Source organism: Python bivittatus, unplaced genomic scaffold (assembly GCF_059951505.1).
Source record: "Python bivittatus isolate LINGU-HERP-01145 unplaced genomic scaffold, Pbiv_v1 ctg000480_np1212, whole genome shotgun sequence".
Taxonomy (NCBI): domain Eukaryota; kingdom Metazoa; phylum Chordata; class Lepidosauria; order Squamata; family Pythonidae; genus Python; species Python bivittatus.
The window spans coordinates 63598358-63622285 of NW_028277075.1; the positions used below are offsets into that span (position 1 = coordinate 63598358).

At 39.2% G+C, this 23928-nt stretch overlaps 1 protein-coding gene across 6 annotated transcripts in view; it reads left to right on the plus strand.

Moving 5' to 3' along the window:
* The window catches only part of CHID1 (chitinase domain containing 1), a 96025-nt gene that overhangs the window by 30423 nt on the left and 41674 nt on the right, over positions 1–23928 (plus strand). For 5 of the 6 annotated variants that reach the window (XM_007429567.3, XM_025167523.2, XM_025167524.2 and 2 more), the window contains exons 9-10: positions 14715–14816; positions 16222–16371. In XM_007429567.3, the coding sequence (XP_007429629.1) occupies positions 14715–14816; positions 16222–16371 (252 nt within the window). Of the gene's footprint in view, positions 1–14714; positions 14817–16221; positions 16372–17691; positions 17858–23928 lie in introns of those variants that run through there. The other variant, XM_025167526.2, reaches the window with a different exon arrangement.

Below are 23928 nucleotides of genomic sequence, written 5' to 3' on the forward strand. Positions count from 1 at the left end.
TGCAGCTCATAGTTTTCTTTGCAAACATATTTACCTTGCTTTCTGGTAAATGGGTGCTTTGTTACTGGTTGCACTTGCAATGACAGTTATTACTTAAATAAGCAAGCCTTCCCATGATACCCATTTTGTACAAGTGCCTCAGTGTGCTCTTAATATTTCAGCTGTGCTTACTGGCCCCAAACGGTGGCCTACTTCTGATGTACAGCAAATCCCCTCTAGCTAAGCTGCAGTTGAGCCATAGCTTCTGATGTTCAGCACCTTCTAAGGAGATCTTTATCAAAACAAGTTCATATGAATCATTTGAATAGCTTAAAATAAACTATTTTGAAAATAAAACTCAAACCTTATTTGTCAAGATTATCTGTAACGGTCATTTCAAAAAGGATGATTCCCATTTGTAATTATGCAATGAAGTTAGTGTCAGCCTTCCCAGATAGACCAGACAGGAAACATGACCAGATAAACTAATTCTACTTTATTGTAAAGCTACATTAACAGAATCTTGCAAGTCTGAAAGTACAGTTCTCCCACCTTCACCTTTACAGCCTGAGAACTTAGGGAGGGCCCCTTTTGAGCCTCTTGTTCTGTCACTATGCAGCTGCGGACTATGCTGTCTCTTATTTGACCATTCCCTAGGCAGCATCTCTTCCCCCTCCTCCACCGTCTCTCATGGTCTTTCCCACATACCATTATACTTAAGTAATCCAGTCAGAGAATTCCACAATGATTTGAAATGACCTGTAAGGGCCAATGTTTTTATGCTAGGAACTCAATATGCCTATGTGCTGGGGAGGAGGGTGGGCACTGACCATTTTCAGTCACAAATTAAAAAAAAAAGCTGAGGGTTAGGAGACAATTCTAACATGCTCTTGGTCTCCAGAATCACTGGGAGAACTTCAGGAGGTTGATGCTACCTGAATATTTCTGGGTGGTGGTGGGAGGTAGCACTTTTTTCAGGCCTCTTTTGCTACAGTAACTACATGAGGTAGATGTATCTGGATTGATAGCTTAATATTTCAAGGTGCTTCTTATTTCTTCTTACAGCAACTATTGAACCATAATACATAGTTGGGGAATCAGACTGGATTGTAGTTTTTAAGAACACCATAAGGCAATGCATATTTCTTGTTTTATGCTACATCAGTAAATGGTAATGTTTTTACCTGTCCAGTATCCTTTGGCTATAGTCACTCTCTTATGTTGTTCCTTCTCTCCTAAATTATGATCCTGCTGTCATAGAACATGGAACAAGCTATTTTGAAATTGCATTTATACCAGATTCCTACACAGGAAGTTTTCTTGGAGTATATCAAGAGAAATTTACTCATATGAAAGCACATGTAGGTTTGTAGTCTTAAAACATCTTTTGTCAGTTGGAGTCTATTTGTAATTCTTTATTTAGGAAATGCTAGTTGGCAGGGCTGTGCAATGCTTAAGACGTGAAAGGACAAGGGTGCTTAAGAGTGTGTGCGGCTGCTTGTGCAGCACCTGCCAGCATCTCCTTAAAACAGCCACATCTTTTTCTAGGATTGTATTGCTGTTACAGTGGCTCTCTTCCTTTATCCAGGGTCAGTTTCGGTCGGTGTTGGTTGGCAGAGAGAGATTGTCCCCTAGGCTCCTCATTCATGGGGTGCCTCAGGGTTCTATACTCTCCCCTCTCCTTTTCAATATCTACATGAAACCACTGGGTAGTCATTCGCCGGTTTGGGGTTTGGTATATCAGTACACTGATGATATCCAATTATATCTTTCGACTCCAGGCCAGCCAAGTGAGGCTGTCAAGCTTCTGTCCCAGTGCCTGGAGACTGTGCGGGTTTGGATGGGGAGGAACCTTTTCTGATTCAGTCCTACCAAGACCAAGTGGCTGTGGGTGTTTGGACCACCCAGATCTGGGGATATTCCAACTTTGGTCTTAGATGGGGTTGCACTTCCCCATTCAAGGTTGGTGCGTAATGTGGGGGGTCTTCCTGGACTGTCAACTCCTGCTCAATGAGCAGGTGGCAGCTGTGGCCAGGAAGGCTTTTACCAGTTTTTAACAAGCTAGTTCGATCTGGTAGGGTTGGTATGCTCCGGGTTCCATCAATTAAACAAAGCCATCTGTCTGGACCCTGGAAGCAAGCTTTTTCTGTAGCAGTGCCTGCCCAGATATCAATTTGAGAAATAATAATAATAATAATAATAATAATAATAATAATAATAATAATAAAGCTGTTGTGTGACCTGAAGAAAACCATGGTTGTTTTAAGGAGTTGCTGGTAGCTAGTGCATGACTGCCTATGTATGTGCCCAAAATGTCCATTTTTTCTTCAAACCCAAAGCACCTTATAGCCCTATGAATTGATGCAGAGAATTATAAAGGGAGAATGGCTCAGGAGAGATGTACTGTATAAAGGTAGCAGTTGCTAATTGATTTAGTCAAGCATAGGAAGGGGATTACATGATTAATACACGCTTATAGGAGTGCTGATCTAATGAAGAATCAAATTCTCCATTATTCATAGATGGCATTCTTTAAAATGTTAGCATGGAAAGCCTCATATAGTGCTTTTTATTAATAATGTTATTTTAATAGAGCCATTATGAGAAGGGTCTACAAGTTGTTTGTCAAGATTTTCTTATATGTACCACTCTGGAGTGTAGCTTCCTTTTTGTTCCCAGATTAATTTTGATAATCAAGGTAAGTAATACAGTAGGGCAAAAAAGTATTTAGTCAGCCACCAGTTGTGCAAGTTCTCCCACTTAAAAAGATGAGAGAGGCCTGTAATTTTCATCATAGGTATACCTCAACTATGAGAGACAAAATGGGGGAAAAAATCCAGAAAATCACATTGTCTGATTTTTAAAGCATTTATTTGCAAATCATGGTGGAAAATAAGTATTTGGTCACCTACAAACAAGCAAGATGTCTGGCTCTCACAGACCTGTAACTACTTCTTTAAGAGGCTCCTCTGTCCTCCACTCGTTACCTGTAGTAATGGCACCTGTTTGACCTTGTTATCAGTATAAAAGACACCTGTCCACAACCTCAAACAGTCATACTCCAAACTCCACTATGACTAAGACCAAAGAGCTGTTGAAGGACACCAGAAACAAAATTGTAGACCTGCACCAGGCTGGGAAGACTGAATCTGCAATAGGCAAGCAGCTTGGTGTGAAGAAATCAACTGTGGGAGCAATAATTAGAAAATGGAAGACATACAAAACCACTGATAATCTCCCTTGCAAGATCTCACCCCGTGGGGTCAAAATGATCACAAGAACGGTGAGCAAAAATCCCAGAACCACACGGGGGGACCTAGTGAATGACCTGCAGAGAGCTGGGACCAAAGTAACAAAGGCTACCATCAGTAACACACTACACCGCCAGGGACTCAAATCCTGCAGTGCCAGACGTGTCCCCCTGCTTAAGCCAGTACATGTCTGGGCCCATCTGAAGTTTGCTAGAGAGCATTTGGATGATCCAGAAGAGGACTGGGAGAATGTCATATGGTCAGATGAAATCAAAGTAGAACGTTTTGGTCTAAACTCAACTCGTCGTGTTTGGAGGAGAGAGAATGCTGAGTTGCATCCAAAGAACACCATACCTATTGTGAAGCATGGGGGTGGAAACATCATGCTTTGGGGCTGTTTTTCTGCAAAGGGACCAGGGCGACTGATCTGTGTAAAGGAAAGAATGAATGGTGCCATGTATCGTGAGATTTTGAGTGAACACCTCCTTCCATCAGCAAGGGCTTTGAAGATGAAATGTGGCTGGGTCTTTCAGCATGACAATGATCCCAAACACACCGCCCGGGCAATGAAGGAGTGGCTTCATAAGAAGCATTTCAAGGTCCTGGAGTGGCCTAGCCAGTCTCCAGATCTCAACCCCATGGAAAACCTTTGGAGGGAGTTGAAAGTCCGTGTTGCCCAGTGACAGCCCCAAAACATCACTGCTCTAGAGGAGATCTGCATGGAGGCATGGGCCAAAATACCAGCAACAGTGTGTGAAAACCTTGTGAAGACTTACAGAAAACGTTTGACCTCTGTCATTGCCAGCAAAGGATATATAACAAAGTATTGAGATGAACTTTTGATATTGACCAAATACTTATTTTCCACCATGATTTGCAAATAAATTCTTTAAAAATCAGACAATGTGATTTTCTGGATTTTTTCCCCATTTTGTCTCTCATAGTTGAGATATACCTATGATGAAAATTACAGGCCTCTCTCATCTTTTTAAGTGGGAGAACTTGCACAACTGGTGGCTGACTAAATACTTTTTTGCCCCACTGTACAGTATATTTCAAGAATTGAGAATAGTTTCAGGTATTTTCTTCTGAAGATTGCACCTCAGTGTTTACATCATTCAGCTATGAATCAGGTTTAGTTCTTGAGATCGGGGGGGGATGGTAAAAATGAATTCCATTTTGATTTTTCAATTAGTTGGGGCTGGGGGAGGGGGCAGAACAAGAATCTTTTAGTATCTATTTGTTCCAGGATCCATTGGATATCAGTTGGGTTGTGGCCTGATAACAGGTATAATATGGATAAAACAGTAACCCTTACATACTGTGTAGCTTTTTGTAAGATTTTTTAATCTGAGATTTAAGGTATTCTATCTTTTTGCATTTCTGAATTTGCACTTATGCTGGACTCATTTGTACTTTTCATTGGTGTTGGAAACATTTGATTGGCATGAAAGTGCTTTAGAGGACAACCTTGCTGCTGGTCATCCGCTAAAGCACTTTCATGTCAATCAAACGGTTTCCAACACCAATGAAAAGTACACTATTGGGAGACCTGAAAGAAGAGGTTAGGGGCAGATCATCATGGACAAAATCTATCTACAGTGGGGCAAAAAAGTATTTAGTCAGCCATCAATTGTGCAAGTTCTCCCACTTAAAAAGATGAGAGAGGCCTGTAATTTTCATCATAGGTATACCTCAACTATGAGAGACAAAATGGGGGGAAAAATCCAGAAAATCACATTGTCTGATTTTTAAAGAATTTATTTGCAAATCATGGTGGAAAATAAGTATTTGGTCAATATCAAAAGTTCATCTCAATACTTTGGTATATATCCTTTGTTGGCAATGACAGAGGTCAAACGTTTTCTGTAAGTCTTCACAAGGTTTTCACACACTGTTGCTGGTATTTTGGCCCATGCCTCCATGCAGATCTCCTCTAGAGCAGTGATGTTTTGGGGCTGTCACTGGGCAACATGGACTTTCAACTCCCTCCAAAGGTTTTCCATGGGGTTGAGATCTGGAGACTGGCTAGGCCACTCCAGGACCTTGAAATGCTTCTTACGAAGCCACTCCTTCGTTGCCCGGGCGGTGTGTTTGGGATCATTGTCATGCTGAAAGACCCAGCCACGTTTCATCTTCAATGCCCTTGCTGATGGAAGGAGATGTTCACTCAAAATCTCACGATACATGGCCCCATTCATTCTTTCCTTTACACGGATCAGTCGTCCTGGTCCCTTTGCAGAAAAACAGCCCCAAAGCATGATGTTTCCACCCCCATGCTTCACAGTAGGTATGGTGTTCTTTGGATGCAACTCAGCATTCTCTCTCCTCCAAACACGATGAGTTGAGTTTAGACTAAAATGTTCTACTTTGGTTTCATCTGACCATATGACATTCTCCCAATCCTCTTCTGGATCATCCAAATGCTCTCTAGCAAACTTCAGATGGGCCCGGACATGTACTGGCTTAAGCAGGGGGACACGTCTGGCACTGCAGGATTTGAGTCCCTGGTGGCGTAGTGTGTTACTGATGGTAGCCTTTGTTACTTTGGTCCCAGCTCTCTGCAGGCCATTCACTAGGTCCCCCATGTGGTTCTGGGACTTTTGCTCACCGTTCTTGTGATCATTTTGACCCCACAGGTGAGATCTTGGATGGAGCCCCAGATCGAGGGAGATTATCAGTGGTCTTGTATGTCTTCCATTTTCTAATTATTGCTCCCACAGTTGATTTCTTCACACCAAGCTGCTTGCCTATTGCAGATTCAGTCTTCCCAGCCTGGTGCAGGTCTACAATTTTGTTTCTGGTGTCCTTCAACAGCTCTTTGGTCTTAGCCATAGTGGAGTTTGGAGTGTGACTGTTTGAGGTTGTGGACAGGTGTCTTTTATACTGATAACAAGGTCAAACAGGTGCCATTACTACAGGTAACGAGTGGAGGACAGAGGAGCCTCTTAAAGAAGTAGTTACAGGTCTGTGAGAGCCAGACATCTTGCTTGTTTGTAGGTGACCAAGTACTTATTTTCCACCATGATTTGCAAATAAATTCTTTAAAAATCAGACAATGTGATTTTCTGGATTTTTTTTCTCATTTTGTCTCTCATAGTTGAGGTATACCTATGATGAAAATTACAGGCCTCTCTCATCTTTTTAAGTGGGAGAACTTGCACAATTGGTGGCTGACTAAATACTTTTTTGTCCCACTGTATGTGGTTGCTGGGAGTCAAAAACAGCTTGATAGCACATAATCAGTCAGTCTTGGAGGATTGCTTTGAATGTCCATTCTTGCCCAGATTTGGATTTTGCTGTCATTTGTTCTTTTTGATTAGATACTCTGAATGGACTCCTGCCCTGCTTAGAACATGGTTCTGAGCTTTTGTACGCTTCTGTGTGGATGTGCAGGGAGTACCAGCTCCAGCCCTAGTACCTAATATGTGAGTCTCTGTTGTGCTGCCTATATTGCCTGCTATGCTGCTTTGAGGAATATTGCTGTCAACAGGAATATTGGCATCACTATTGCCTGTTGCCTTCTGTGCTGCTGTTTGGTGCCAGGTGCATGATGCATAGTGAAAAAGGCATCTCTGTACACCTTAGGCTTACCATATTTAGCATCTGTAGCTTTCCCTGTTCAAAAATATGTGAAAAGAAGTCTTTCTTCAAAGAAACTATGCTATAACATTCTAAGGATGTGGCTTTTGGATTTTTTTTTTCCACATTATCACAGCAAGGGTATTGCGCAACCCGCTTTTGTATTCCACTAGTGTTTTCTGCAGTGACCATTGCTTGTGTCCCCAAGGACTTTGAGATGTGCATCTGTCCTTGGCAATTTACTCTTCTGCTGCAGGGAACACCAATGAAATATCAGTGTAACCTGGCCACTGTGTGAAGAATAACAGCATATTCTTTCCCAGAAATATGCCAATGGTTCATATTTATTTTTATAACAGAATGATGTCAGAATCCTCATATTCATCCATGAGTCACATCCAACACTACCTGTCACGAATACTAAACAGTTGGCTGCTTTTATGTTTCCTTTCAGGTCATCACTGTTTCAGGGAGCTGTTGTGCCTTGCCATCTCTTATGAGCCACTATAAAGCAATTAATTTTATTAGTGCAGCTAAATGCCAGCTGGCTGCAAATCATTAAGTTGTTTTCCAGAGACAAGAATCTCTGTACCACTGTCTAGTTCAGGAAATCCATTGGGTTGTCTTATCAAAACAGGACTGCACAGTTTTTAAAATTAAATAATTGTAACTGATTTTCTATCTCGTATTGAAAAGAAAAAGTATTTTTAAAGAACCTTTGGTGATGATGTTCAGATGAATTTAATCTAGAAAGTGTGGTTGTACTTACATTTAATAATTTGAAGTGTGTGCATACAAGTAGCCAGTGTTAAATGGGAAGAGGCTATGCAAATTACCACTTAAGCTTTGATGTCAGACATAAAGAAAAGTTAGCATTTTGACAAAAGAGTAAATTTGCAATGGAGATAATAAGCTAATATATATCCAATGTATCTTTCAGACACATTGCTATCTAAGCCTTGACAAGGAATTTGTTTGGTTTTTCATTTTATATCTAATGGGAGAAGTATTTTGATCTTGATGTGAATAGCCTGGAGAGAAAAAGCATCTAGGTGCACATCCTGCCCTTTAATAATAATTAATTATTCTCTAGGTTTAAACATCAAAAGTTGATCTGAACATTTTGATGTGATGGTCAAAGGAAACTTGTCCCAGCTTGTTCCTGTGTTGAAAAGGTTTTATAAAACAATTAAGGTGGCTAAGAGCATGATAAGACACTTAGATGTGCTGGTCATCCATTGCAGCAGGAGAGGTCTCCAGCTGTAATGATTCTCTGTGCCACTGGATTAAGGTCTCTTATGCTGAGAGAGTGGGACTGCCCTATGCAACAACTATTCCACTTACAACTCCATCACACACAGGTTTCTGTTGTGTACTTCATCTTCCTCTACAACTCATCTGCAAATCATCTCAGTTCAAACTTACTGTAATTTGTTGAGCCCTGCGGCGATGGGGGAGTGGTGAAGCAACAGGTGGAGATGGCCACTGACAGTTGTAGTCACAAATCTGCACCTGGGGCAGCAGAGATGTCCAGCAGCATCCAGGGCGACTGTGCAGCCCTTCTAGGATAGCACTGCCCACCCTTGCATGAGGGAAGGGGTTAGAAAAGGTACCCTAAATATTGCCTGCCCCAGAACATCTGGCTAGCTAACTGCAGCTGGCAGCTCATCTCCTTAGCAGTTGAGCATCAAGAAAAATGGATCAAAGAAAAGAGCCTGGAACGTCCACACCTTGCGGGATAAAGACAAGGTGTCAAGGCCTGAAAGATGAACAGCACTCATAGCAGCCAAAGCGGAGGACATCTGTGTAACTCTCTTGGCATAGACAGATCACTCTTTGGTTAGTTTTGACTGGCAGTTGCTACAAATCTCTGTAGGAGTGAAGGATTGGTTCAAAAGCCTGATGGATCCAGATGGATTTCTCAATGCACTTTGAAAATTTCCCAACTTGTACATCAGCAATTCTACTGAAGCCCTAGTCAACCTACGGAACATAGAGTGAACCTGGGTGATTCACACTGTTGCTCCTAAGCACCCACTTTCCTTCTTTCATTCCTTCCTTGCTGATGTAGAGGAAAGAGGGAATGGCCTTGGGGGACAGGAGTAAGTGCTGCCAAGGCAATGGTGAGATTAAGGAAACTTGAGTCCAAGGCATAACTATAATGTACACAAATGTACAGACAAGCCCCTCCCTAGTTCACACAAAGATAAAGGGAGGGATTGTGGAGGTACATTCAGATTTGCAAGATTATGTTACCATAATTCTACAGTAGAAATAGTATTAGTCTACATGACATTGTTTTCCTAGTTTGATGATTATCAGAAAGCAACCTTGGCAAATGCTTATCATGTCATATGGATTCTTTTGTCAACTATATGAAAGTGTTCATAGAGAAGAGCCAGTGACTGCTGCTTGCCCCTTGCCAGCCAACTAAGAGATGTGATTAATGTATCCTTGAATGCAGGATATGCTCCTTGAGTTTGTGGAGCAAAATATTATAAAACTTTGATGTAACTTTTTGATGGGAATCAAAAGTCAGAGTTTGTAATTAACAGAACTAAGAGGTAAGGCCACTGTCAGAAGAAATCCTATCCTTCCTCATTTTACAAACCTTGATTGTAGACCGGTAGACCATGCATCTAGACCAGGGTTCCCCAGAATGGACCATATCGACCCCCAAGGGTCAATGGGACTATCTAAGGTTGATATTATTATTACTATTATTAATTATTCATAGTACTATTAGTTAAAGTAGTATGGGGTCAATGAACAATCTGAAACTTCATAAAGGGGTTGATGAGCTGAAGAGTTTGGGGACCCCTGGTCTAGACAGTCTTAAAACATTGGCAGGATACAAGAGAACCGTAAAATAAACTAGTCTTAAATCATTAAGGGCTGTAAAAACATCTTTAGTATTCTAATAATCCACAATAGACTAGACAGGATGTTACTAGAGACTAATTAACTAGGGAACTAGGCTAAGATAATAAAAGGCACTAACTTAGAAACAAGGTGATTGAGAAGAGCCATGACTGGAACATATAAAATTGTGCACAGCATAAAGGAAGTGGATAGGGGTTTTTTTCCCCCCTCTTTCTCTCTAGGAGCTGGGTGAGGTGGGGTTCTGAAGTTATTTAATGAACTAATTGAAAGATTAGTATTTCCTCACAGAGCACATAAATAACCTGTGGAATTTGCTGATGGCCACTAACTTGGATAGTAAACGGAGCACAGTTCTATCAAGTGTTATTGCTGGGACACAACATTACCTTCAATATGCCTCCAATATAGTTATGGGAAACAACAGCAGGAAAGGGGTATGTTTCCATCTCCTGCTTGCAAGCATCCCAGAGGACTGTCCCTATAGTCTTAGGTAATGATGCATCTCCATAAATGGTGCTGTGTCCAGCGAATCTTCAGAAATCCCATTAAAGACTGCCTTGCCAATCCTTTCCAGATCACGTTCCTTAACTTGAGCAGACAGACTCTTTATTATTGTTGACTTAAAGGAATAATAGACATTTAAGGTCAGAGAAAGAGCACATGAAGCAATTTGCTGTTTAAATGGTCACCTGGAGCCATGATTGATCTAAACTGAATCATACACAGAGTGCAACTATAAAGGATCCTCATTTTTGTGATTCATGTTTTGAGCATTGCTGAAAATAGCATGTCTCTTCAATCTACAGAAAATAGAATGTGGGAGAGTTATATTTATACTTTAGTTAGCATAATTTATAATACAACAGGTAAGGAAGAATTACTTAGTTTCTAAATATTTTGCTTGGCTGAGGAGAGTTGCATCACAATGTTACAGGTATACCATCATCCTTTAATTTATGTGAAATAATATAATACACAAAAGTATGATTAATGGAAAGTAGCTTCTTTCCATCCTCCACTCCAAAGTAAATGGCAATAAATTTATAGTGGATACGTGTTGTTAAGATTGGAGAAATAAATCTGGTTTTCTTCTAGGAATTTAGATGCCTGTAATATAACAGTTGCTCTTCATTTGATACAGTTTTTGCAATTTAAATTGTGACAAATGCCAGAGAACTATTGTAAGGACTGATAGGTGTAAGTGAATCCCTCAACAGAAGATTGCTCTTATTTTATGCTTGAACTTCGGTAGGGAAAGAACTGTCTCTTAATACTGCAGCTTAAATGACTGGTTCTTGGAACATGTGAACAAAGAAATGTTGGAATGTTAAACTATCAGAAATAAATTGTTTTTGTTGCCATCTTATTCTTCATGGATAGAACATATTGACTCACTGAAAAATGTCACTCGGACGTATTTATACTTCAGCATCATTGCATATACTTTATTCATTCATTCATTCATTCATTCATTCATTCAATTTATATAGCCATCCATCTCAGACCAGTGACTCTGGGTGGCTAACAATAATAACTCATTTTAGCCCAATGAGTTGACATGGCAAAATTGTATTTGAGTAATCCATTAAGCAGATGAATAGTTTTAGCTTATACAGCCACCTTCCATGAGTCAATTGTTCAGATTTTTATAACATCCACTTTCTTAATATATATTTTGGATCTGATTTTTTTTTTTAAAAAATGCTCCCCTCTTTCACACAACCATTATGAGAACTTGGAGCAAGAGTAATTTCTATAGAGCTATTCTGAGAAGTAAGATGAATGGAGGAGGGAGATAGGCCAGGTTCTTGAGTATCTAAAAATCTACATTCCATCTAATTTCTTTCAGGGAATGGGTAGAGCCTAAGATGATAAGAAAATGGCTGCCGAGTACACTTGCTGCTTGGTATGAAAGTCAGCATTTTCAGCATCCTTTTCGGTGCATTTTGTTGGTTATCAGAAGGACCATTACAGGAAGAAATTTCCAACTTTGCAAGAACTGTGGCTTGCTTTTGCCTATGCAAAATGTCCGATGTTCTCGCTTGCTTTGACTTTTAGGCAAAACATTAGGTTTGGAGGATGTGTGAGTTAACAGCTGTTTTGGGGAAGAAAACCCTGGATATTAAGATATTTCAATAAGCAAATATAGCTTTCAATCTAAAAATCTCATTAGCATTTTGGGGTGAAGAAAATGATACTATTGTTCAGTTTAAATTCTGTTCAAAAACTAGATAATCAACCTTTGCAATGTCCTTAAAGTGGATAGACAATGAGAACAAACAATAAGATGGAGCAAATGGGCCTTGGAGTCAAATTGAATTAGATAGTAGTTTGGTTTTGGGTAATTAAAGAACACTAGCTTATTTGTGATTAATTGTGGGTGCTGAAAGGGTAGAAAGCAGTGTAATTCACAAGAGACAAGTCAGAGCTCTGTAATGAATCTTTTAGGGGGTTTTTTCCCTTGCTGTTTAAAGACTGCTTTCACGAACTGGTGTGACTAATCAAATGCACAACAGATTCCATGTCTCTGCCTCTTAAATCAGTCTTGGAGTCCTGGATCAGGCCTTGACCTTTATGACTGATGGTTGGCCTTCTGGCATCCTTATTCTGAGAATTGTGCTTATCTTTTTCAGGCTCACTGTCTCTGTCAAGAATATTTGTTAGTTTTCTCTTTGTTGTTAGGTTTCTCTTTCCCTCTAGCTTGCAATATTCAGAATTCTTAATATTTTTTGCTCTTTTTAATATTGGGATTTTTCTATTAGTTTCTTTGTGGGTTTTCCTTTGCCTTGTCTTTTTTGATTGGTCAGCTCCCTCACTATTCAGGTGCTCTGTACTTAATGGTGGAATTGGTAGTTTATTTGTTTGGTGCCTCTGAGTGTTGACTCCTGGCAACTGCCTGGACAAGTCCCTGCAGTTTTCTTGGCAAGATTTCAGAAGTGGTTTGCCCTTGCCCGCTTCCTAGGGCTGACTAGCCCAAGGTCACCCAGCTGGCTTCGTCCCTAAGGCGGGACTAGCACTCACAGTCTCCCGGTTCCTAGCCTGGTGCCTTAACCACTTCACCAAACTGGCTCTTGGAGTTCACAGTAAGATTAGGATTATTGCCTTCAGCTGCCATCCTTGCTCCACTTTGCCAATGATGTCAGCATTTTTGTAGACATTTTGGTTATAGTTGTTAGCAAGTCTCTACATTCTGCCCAAAAGAACTTTATCATTGGGATTTCTAGATTCCATACTGAAATAGGTTTTTTGATGTTTGCCTGTTGCCTCCCTAATATATGAGGGGTCAGGAACAGGCAAAATTGTGTGTGTGTGTGTGTGTGTGTGTGTGTGTGTGTAGTTCATCAGGATGAGGACCAGTAACAGATTCTGAAGACTTGTTCTTTTTGTTTATATGATTCATCATCTTCCCCACTTGGTACTTCGTCTTGCAGCTGGGGAAAAATTTACAGTGGCTGCCAGTATAACTACCTTTTCAGCTCGTGTAATCTCATCAGCCAGATTGTTTGCTGTTTCATTATGTGTTGGAGTAAATAAGGCAAAATAGTCTTATTGACTGGACTCTAAGGCAGTCTTATCCTCAATAACAGATACTCGAGAAGTGCCATGCAGGGAGAAGAAGACTGTAATATTTAGTTGATTTATCCTGCAAATATTTTCCTTGCAAGGAGCATCCCTTTCTTCAAGGACTGTCACCAATCTACCACAACCTCCTCTGGTAAGGACCACTCTGTAGGATCTTCAGGGAGAGACATGAGAAGCTGGAAATGCAAAGGCAACAAACAGAAACAACGAGGCCTATACGTAGAGGAAGATATTTCATTCAGAAGCAGTCCAAGTTGGAATGAGACAATCCTTACTTATCTTTAAGGGTCGAATTAGAGGGAACATATACTTCTTTGCTAGTCTGTTGCTACTTCTTCCCCTCCTAATTAATCATTTGTGGGGATTGCATAATGATACTGCTTTTGAAGGCTTCACTGCAAATTGGCTTTTTGCAAGTTTGTCTAGGACCATTAAAACAGCCTTACGCTGTAACTCCCAGTTGCCTCATTGAAGTGGCTGTGATGGAAAAGAAAATGCAAATCAGTAGGAACAACAAGACGAATGATGTTTCTAAAGAATAAGCAAAGCAAAGCTGCAGGCTGAACTGTACTTAAAATCTAGGGGGGAAAAAAGTAAGCAAGGCAATTTTATCTGTCTCACAAAAACACAGCATTCCTCATCGCCATCTTGCCAGAAGTTTGCATAGCTATATTATTTCGAAGAAACCTTGAAAAGTTCACATAACAATAGCAATATATAATACTGATTCAGAAGTCTATTTTTTCTGCCCCGCCCCTGAGTAGAATTCATATGCCCTTCTTAACCAAAGTAGCTGGAAGCCAGATATTTGAGGAATTACAGGTCAAGTGTTTTCTAGGGTCAAAATCTCAGGAAAAGGCTTATTCTTCTAAAGCTCATATGAAGAATTAATGGGGAAAAACCATGTAATGGAATTATCTGACCCTGGGATTGAAAGTAGACCTTTCCAAAATATTGTGGTGCAAGAACAGGTGGAGATTTTTGTAGTATTAAATAGCCATCCTCTTGATGTAAGCAAAAAGATCAAAAACAATAAGGAGGTCCCACCTTAACATTGTCACTGATGAATGAGGGCCGAAATACACAGAATCCAAGATTCTGCAGCCTAACCCTTTGCTCATTGCAATAAACCTGCCTACTCCAAAGCTGTTGATATAGTCGGTTTCTTGGCTCTGAGCTACCATAATGGCCTTAACAAACACTTCAAATCCTTTCTGAAAATCCACCTTTAGCACCATTTCCTACACATAAGCCAATGCAACTAAGTAACTGCATGTTATTCCCTTGACTACTCCTGTCTTTATTCCATTCTTCTTTCTCTTTTTACTTACCCGACTTAAGCTCTTTAGGACAGAACCTTGTATCTGATTTTTGAAAGTATTAATCTATGAATGAATAACCACTCCAATTTTTTCCCCTCTCTCTTTTCTTTGAAAGAACCAACCACCTGGGAATGTTTACCAAGAAAGAATTTGATCAGCTGGCCCCAGTGGTGGACAGTTTCAGCCTCATGACATACGATTATTCAGTACATCTGGGGTAAGGCAAAATGCACAGGATACAACAGCACCAAGAACTGACCTGCAGAGATACAGCTGGTGGTCACATTCATCCTGTTTTTTAACAGTAATAAGAGAATTGAGTATAGTCTGAAAATCTAATGACATCTTCCTAAATGTTTGCACATCAGAATTTTTAAGGCTTTTAGAGTCAGCCCTTTATATTAGCGTATCATATGTATACCATACCATGCTCATAAGTATATATTTATGTGTATATTCACTTTTTTTTTAACTCTCCCCTCCAAAAAAAGGGCAGAGACAGGACAAAAAAGCTTAATCAATATGAACTGAATTCATCACTGACAATTAAAATTAATTGCCCTGTTTATAAAATTATTTGAAATCAGTTGAAGCGATAAGACCATTCATTTGAGAATGCATAATAAATGTATTGCAATTCCTTTTGGCTTGTATGTATCTAACTTTTTATTATTGTTTTCACTCTGTTGAGGAGATCCCTAAAATATATGTCCCTACACTGCTTGTGGAAAGCCAAATAAGAAAGCAACCCGGCTTTTAGGTTTTCTTTCACCCCTGCTTTGAAGCAATTCTGATAGATACATCCTCTTTCTACTTTGTCAGACAGTGTTTTAAAACTTTTAGCTTGTTATCTTAACTGACAGCTAAGTATGCACATAGGGTAAAAGAGATCATTTCTGCAGCTCATCCAGGGAAATACAAACAGAATTCCATATTACTTTTAATATTTCTGCTGTCTCTAGCCAACGGTGGACATATTGAAAAGATACAAGAAAATGTAACAGCAGAAGCAGATTGTAAAACATGCAGCAACAGTCATTTCAAAAAGTATTTTATCTAAAATACCTGAAGGATCTACACTGGAAAAATCCAGTGCACAGATGAATATTTCAAAAAAGCTTTACAGATGAAGAATGTTATAGTTACATTTACATATACGTGAATCTAACATTATAGAATTGTAGAGGGAGAGAAGCTTGTAAATAGTATTTTTAAGATTGTTTTCATAAAACGACTGTCTTTTTACAGAGCGGTTTTCCTTATATTAAAATGTATATCCTCCCTTTCTTGGGAAAATGCCCCAAATGGCATATAATATTGTAAAATAAAGTAAACTAACAACAACAACAAAAAAGCAGAAATGGTGGAAACTAGGACAAAAATAAATTAAACATTCTGGAGGGAGGGATGGGTGGGCGGGCGGGTGGGCAGGTTGGCTGGCCGGCCAGCTGCCAGCTGTGCTTTGGTACAAGTTTTAGAAAAGCCTGTATTTTTCTACTTGTAAACAGTGTTGTTTTGCTCTGGAAAATATCTGTTTTAGAACAGAGTCTTGTTAGAAATGGTTCTGCTTCTTTTGGAAATCATATAATTGAACATCAGGGTTTTTTCCCCCGTTTCTGCAGGGCTGGCCCTAACGCCCCACTGCCTTGGATTCAAGCTTGTGTTGGGGTGCTGGACCCAGAATCCAAATGGAGAAAAAAAATTCTTCTGGGGCTGAATTTTTATGGCATGGATTATGCAAGTAATGCAAGAGACCCCATAGTTGGCAACAGGCAAGTTTCTACAGACTGAGGTTTCTGAAAACATTGTATGTAAAGTATGTAAAGTAGCATTTTTATTTTTATGTGGATGTATATATCGCTAGAAATCCAGGCACAGTTAACCATGACATCTGAAGCAAAGGAAAAGAGGGATAAATCTTTTCTTCCTGCACCTTCATTTCTGTCCTGTAGTCATTTTTAACCTCTTGACTCTAATACTAGAAATGAGCCAAGAATGGGAAAAAAGTGGCTACAGCAACAGTTGACCAGCACCAGACTAGATTCAGCAAGCATTGGGGTTCAACACTGTATTTTTCTTCTCCCATCTGTTCCCTTAATTGTGTATGACCACATATTCTATTACTTATGTCAAAGTAATTTATCAGGGCTTCTTTTTACATAAGAAAATATGGCGGCCATCAGCAAACGTCGATTGCTGCTGCTGCACTGGGGGGAGATTCGTGGGTTTGACCCCTCTCCCCCCTGGATTTTGCCATCTTCTAGGGTGGATTGGGTGTGGAGGAGACCTTGGGGGGGGTTATCCTCCTCTGGTGGGTTGACTAGGGTGCAACCCCTGGGACAGAGTGGCAGAGCGTGGCAGAGAGCAGAAGCCCTGGGCGAGCAGCAGGCTTGGGTGAGCTCTGGTGCAGTTCCTGTGTGGCGCGGTGGGCTCCAGCAATCCCCAGACAAGGGTGGGAAGTTCTGTTGGACCCTGGCATGGGCGGAACCCTCAGCGACCTTTACACAACTCAGAGGGCCTTTGCACAACTTCGGGTGCAAAGGCTCAACATGACTTCAACCCGTCCCACCCGATCACACAGGGCATGCTTCAGACCCCCTTAGTAAAAGAGCTCTGATTAGCGGGGTCCAGAAGGTGGGACTTCTCTGCTGTAGCCCCCACCCTTTGGAATATCTTGCCCCTGGGGATGAGATTGGCCCCCTCACTCCTGGCCTTCCAGAGGGATTTGAAGACCTGGGTCTGCCACTTGGCCTGGGGTGGGGAGGGAAGATATCAAGCGTGGGGATAGCTAGCCCCTTAGAGGCCTGTTGGCTGCAGCTCTGAAAACTATCAGCCTCTTGGACTTTTTCTTTTCTTTTACTAACATTTTGCACAGTTTTTATGTTTTAGGTAATTATATATATATTTATTGTTTTATGGGTTATGTGAACCGCCCAGAGTCCCCCATCAGGGGAGGTGGGCAGAGATAAATTTAATAAATAAATAAATAAATAGGCATGTAGAAAGAACAGTGTTTCCATTGCTATAGTGTTTAGTTTGACTATAGATTTTGATGATTACGTTTAAATTGCTGTCCCGTTTCCCCCTAACAGGAGTATCTAGCTGAAGGTCCTAATCTGATATTGGCAGCTCAAATCTGTTTTCTGCTTTTCCACTTGACCTGCAGTAGAGCTGTTCTGTTTTACATTTCTGCTTCTTTTTCATGCACAAGTTTAGATATAAATGATGGGCCCTTAAGCCTCCATGTCTCTTTATTTAGAAAACAGAAATAAATTAAAACAAGAAAACCCTGTTATTGTCAGTCAGTGTTTGTTTCAATAATAACTTCACTTCACTTTGTACTTGACAGTAAGAACTATAAGCAAAAATGTAGAGTACAGGTAGTCCCCAGTTTAAGACCGAGTTTTGTTCCCAAGGTCTGTCCTTAAGTCGAATTTGTATGTAAGCTGAAACAGTATTATTGTGTAATACTGTATAAGTAGTATTGTGTAATTAACTCGAACTATTGTGTAATTAACTCAAACTATTGTGTATTTAACTCAAATCATTGTGTATTTAACTTGAATTTTGCTACCATAGGCTCTGTTCTTAATTATGGGTCATCCTTAAACTGGGTGTTCTTAACTCAGGGACTACCTGTCATTTTGTCAATCTCTTTATACCTCCATATACCATCACTGGATTTCTCCAAATGTAACTATATGTAAAAAACTGATATTACGGTAGGATTTATAAAAATGTATGATGATAGCTTATTCCCACATGTAAGCTAAATGGTGTGATTGATTCCCTCTTTTTTCGGGGGGGGGGTTGGTTTTGTCTTGTATTTTTGCAACAATGAGGACTGGAAATTGTTTTCAGCAGAATTCTGAAGGGCAACACAGCACGTACCAACAAGCTATATTCTTTGGTTACTTCTGAGGTTAAACTATCTTTTAACTGAGATCCAAAAGGAATTCTGTTTATAGCTTTGCCTTTTTTCTGTTTCTTGGAAGCATATACATATGAGAGCACTAACTACAAACTAAAGAATCCAAATTGCATGCCATTTAGTATTCTGTTAATAAATTCACCCTAACTGGATATATGTTAGTCAGGAGAAACCTTTGAAAAATCTTTATTTTGTAATTTCCTCCATATGGAGTTTAAAAATCTGGCTATACAGTTATCTTGAAATCTTTTAAGTTTCAGCCAAATTGATTCTTTCTGTATCTTCTTCTGAACTATGATAGTTTTCTGATGTCTGTCCATTACAATACTTGTGATCTTTCCTCCCACCTTGAAAAGAAAAAAAATGTTCAACGTGAAATTTAGAGCATTTATCCTGAGCTTCTGCTTCTTTTGTATCCGTGATTGCTCTGGATTTGATTACACCATTTTCTTTTTGTTCCTTAATTTCTATCTTTTCTAATAATAAGCAATGCCTCAATCTGACAATTTTAATTGCCACATCAGGAGGTATAATTGTAATTTTTAAAAATACATGAGGCTTTATAACTAAGCACATTCACAATTTGATATAATTGGAATTTATTCAGAATGATTCGTAATACTAATTGTCTTGGCACTGTAATGCTTATTCATTTGGACCCAGCTGACCTTCAGATCTAGTGGCTACAGAGTAGCAAGACTCCTTTACATACAGGTATGCTTAAAGGACTGTTCCATCTGACAAGAGTAACTCCTTTCTCTGTGTTTTGCTACAAACCTGACCTTGTTCAAATCAAAGTAGGTGTTCTTTTTTAATTAAGTCTTGATATGGCACGGATAGGTGCTATACTTCTGAGGGAGCAAAATAAAACTAAATTCAAGTATACCAATAACTCAGTATGTACCTTGCCTTTACCTTTGTTAGCATATGCTTACCAAAAGTTTTGGCTGAAAAATTCTAAACCAAAGGATTTGACTTGGTATTATCCTGTCTCTCTGAAACTTTCAGATCTAATGGGATGTGAAGGCAACGGTGGTAGCTCTGCAAATGCCACTGAGTTATAAGTATATGTATTTCCAACTTAATACATATGCTGCTTCCACATGGTAATCAGTTTACAGATTCAATTTCCTTTGGAGGAGGTCATTTGAGAGCTGTACAGTGTCTGTGATACAAAGGTTATTTTCTCATATGTGTAGGCTGAGTGTGGGATAAATGTCCACAGTATTGACATCCTAATAGATTTGTTTCCTTACCTGGTGTAATATATAAGCTTCTAAAGCCCATTTTCTTTATAATTTATTTGAATGTCTCAGCTTTTGTTTTGCCTGTGCAGCAATTCTTGAAATTCAGAATTGAATTCCGGGGGTCTAATAAGCTCCCTGCCTAGCCATTTGATAGGAATTTCCAAGGGTGCTTAAAGGAATTGTTGGTATTAAATCATATTAATATCATGCTGCTGTATGTAATTTTTGGTTTTATAAATGATTTCTGCAGTTTTGCTTGGAACAGACCAGGATTCCCTAAGCTTTTTAAAGTAGTGGGAACACTTGGATGTCTAAAAGCATATTTTGAGTACTCTCACAGAATAGTTGTCATTGTTGGTTGTGGCCAATCACAAAACATTCTTGTACCAGAAAACAAAGAATGTAAAATTAACAATAGAATTGTGTAGGACAGGGATGTTCCTAGGTGCCAAGGAGTACATTGGCTGGCACATTATTTATCTCAGGTGCCACACTGGGGAACCAGGAGATTTTTTGGCATCTTATTGCAATTCTGTATCTTGGTATCACACATACCTTTTTTCTTTTTGTATCTTATCTTTTTGTATTTTCAAGGAAGAAGAGTTATAATTGCTGGTTACAGTCAGCAGAGATACCATGTAGCGAACATGAAGGTTTAATGATTTTTCTTTCTTGTTATTCAGTGTCTTCCCCAATCTTTATTTCTAGTCAATAGATCTAGTAATTAGCCATGTAGTATCAGCAAAAGCAAAACCTCTTTCACTTGCTGCAAGATAATCAAAACAGTGGAGATCAGATTTTTTTTCATGGTAGAGGAATAACAAAAGCAAACTGAAAATTTGCTGTGCTTGTGAATCTTATGGTATTCATCTCCTCCTACTGATATGAACATAATATTAAATATGACTTATAAAGCAACTACTTTAGGTTGACATGGCTGACATTTTTCACTTGCCTATTTTGTTTGTTTTCTGATGCTGTCTTGAATAGTTCCTGAGTTTCAGAGAGTAAGTTTATATGGAGGGGGGACTATAATGAAGTTTTAGGGGGTGTTTTATTTTATTTTACTGCTGATTAAAAAGCTTGATTTTTTTGATGGTTCTATAAAATCAAAAACTTTTCTGAGAACCACAAAGTAACATGAAATACTGTTTTTCTTTCTTATACAACTTGGTTGTCCATTAACAAGGGATTGCGATTTAAAATAAACTTAGTTGCTATACAGATTTAATTTCAAACTCTGCTTTTTTTTTGTAGCTAGGGTTTTTTTTAATCACGTCCCTTGCCTCACATGAAAACACAAGCTAGGATTCCACTAAATACTGATTGAAATTGTATTTTTACCTCTACCAGGCAATGTGGTAAAAGGAGGAGGAATAAATTAATCAATACTTATGCAGGTACCTTCTGATTATCATTATTTGCCAGTCTCAGTCTATGTGTAGCTTAATAGCACCATTATGAAATAAAATGTTTTAAGGAGTGCTGCATATAGGTGCTTTATTATTTCTAGATTACCGGCATATGAGATTCAATCAGCATATATATGGCTAATATGTTAAGGGAAAAAAGCAGTTTACACCTTAGTGTGCTCGTTTCTTGCTAGGAATAATTTTCTATGTCTTGTTGATCTATTTTTTCTAAAAAATAATTAATAGCACAAAATTCAAATAAGACTTTGAATCTTCACACTTGTATGATCTCTGTTGTGATGGAGAAAATGGAATCATTTTCCTCATGTACCTCTTTATCTTTTAGTCCGTGCCCCAGTTTTTAGTTGCCTAGATAGTAAAACAGCACTTCAGAATTCAAACTCATGATTAGTAATACCACTCTAAGCCTTGAAATAAAACTTGGTGTGCTTTCATTTATCTACCAATTTGTTTACTGCCTCGTTCTTATATTACCTAAGAATGATAGGAAGACATATTATGCAGAGAGAACTAGACTGAAAAAAAGAGCAGTAATAATACTTCTCCCATCCACCTGCCGGCTGAATTTTTCCTTCTCCTATTTCTGTGCTGCTGGCTTCCTTCCTTCTGAGTCTTCTACATCTTCAGTGGTTTTGGAATTCTGTGCCATTCTCTCTTCCAGCACTCAGAATGAAGTTCTTCTATCTCTTTGGACCTTGGAATACCTTGATGCAGCAATTGGACATAGATTTCAGCTGCTTTCTCCTTGCCCACTATTGTTGTTTTTCAGTCGTTAAGTTGTGTCCGACTCTTCGTGACCCCATGAACCATATTGCGCCAGGCCTTCCTGTCCTTCACTGCCTCCCTGAGTTTGCTCAGTTTCATGCTCATTGCTTCAGTGATGCTATCTAACCATCTCATCCTCTGCCGTCCCCTTGTCCTTTTGCTTTCAATCTTTCCCAGCATCAGGGTCTTTTCCAGAGAGTCCTCTCTTCCCATTAGGTGGCCAAAGTATCTGAGCTTGAGCTTCATTATCAATCCTTCCAATGAGCTGCCCACCATAGCCATTTCCAGACAGCCTGCCTGTTAAATCCCTTTCTTCCCTACTCAGACACCTTCAAGGACAGGTGATGCCTTTGTATTGTACGAGGAGAACGAGGCACCTATATGAGCAAAAAAGCACTAGATTTTCCAGTCACCCTTGTTCTCTCTTGTCACATTTCTTCTATGAGATAGCGAGGTTAACTCTATCTTCATTTTGATTTTGATTTTTGCCAATCACATTTTAGTTCATAAGAGATCTAATTGGATCATGGGTATCCTGGCAAGTTTTATTTAAAAAAAAATATTTCGTGGTTTTGTGAAGTCTTACAGTTGGGGGTTTTAGTGAAAATATCAGCAGCATCTGGTTGGCCTTTGTCTCAACTTGGAAGCCAAGCAAGGTCAGATCTGGATACGAGACAAGCAGGAAATAGCAGTCCTTTAGACTAAACTGGGAAGTCAAGAAAACATCCCAAAAGAAGACAGTGGCAAACCACATGGACTTCTCTACAAAGTAACTAGGAATCAGTGTTGACCTTAATATATATGTATATATTTACTTGCAGTATGTGGCTGATGTGAGATATATCAAGCAGGATTTGTATCTTTTCGCCCTAACTAAACTCTTTTTATGACACACTGCATTATTGTAAACTCTTGAAATAGCAAATTCCTTTAAGTTCTGTGTTTGATGTTGGGTTGATAAAAAGTGGAGAAACAATTAATGTTCAGTAACTCTTTGCCAGGGCCAGTCTTCTAGAAAGTTAAAGCATGTACTCTTTATTTATTGTAGAAGAGTTTATATTTTTTTAAAAAATCTCTTAATTGGCCTACCAATAAAGTCTAACTATTACTTAATGAATATGTTTTGGAGAAAGGAGCCGTGTCACAAATTCAGTCATTTCCTGCAAAAGTTTTAACTTACATGCAAATTAGTATAAAAAGGATGAGATTAGGCAACTGATTTGTTCTTACATATACAGTAGTTAAAATAATTGGTCTGGGTTAAAAGTATATCTATTGTTTCCAGAGCTATCCTGATTATAATTTAATTGTATTTAGTATTTTTCAGTTGTTTTTAATTATAAACACAGTTCTGTTTACAACAGGGTAGTGAGTGGGGAGTGGCCTGCGCCATATAAACCAATAAGTTTGCTGTACCTCAGCTGAGTTTCAAAATAAACCCATTTCATATTGATACGAATATGCTTTAAAAGAAATCATAGTTCTTGAGCCCAACTAGGTAAGAGCTTCTAGCCTACCTTAGCTATCTCCAAAGGCTGAACAGGGTTTGATCACGTTAGTACTTGGATGGGAGCTACCAGGAAATACCAGATTTTGAAGGAGAAAAAATACCAGACAAGGTTTCTGGAAATACAGTGGTACCTCGGTTCACGAACGTAATTCGTTCTGCGACTCTGGTCGCGAACTGAATTGGTCGTGAACCGAATCAAATTTTCCCATAAGGTTCAATGTAAATACGGTTAATCCGTTTTGACCCCTCCGAATTTGGTCGCCAACCGATTTTTGATCGCGTCCCGAATCAAATTTCCCCATAAGGTTAAATGTAATTACGGTTAATCCATTCTGAACCATATGTTTTTTTTTTTAAACCGCAAAAATATGACACAAAGTACAGCACGAAGAGAAAGAATACTAACCTTGCTCGACGCGACTTCTGGCGTGGAGGACAGGAAG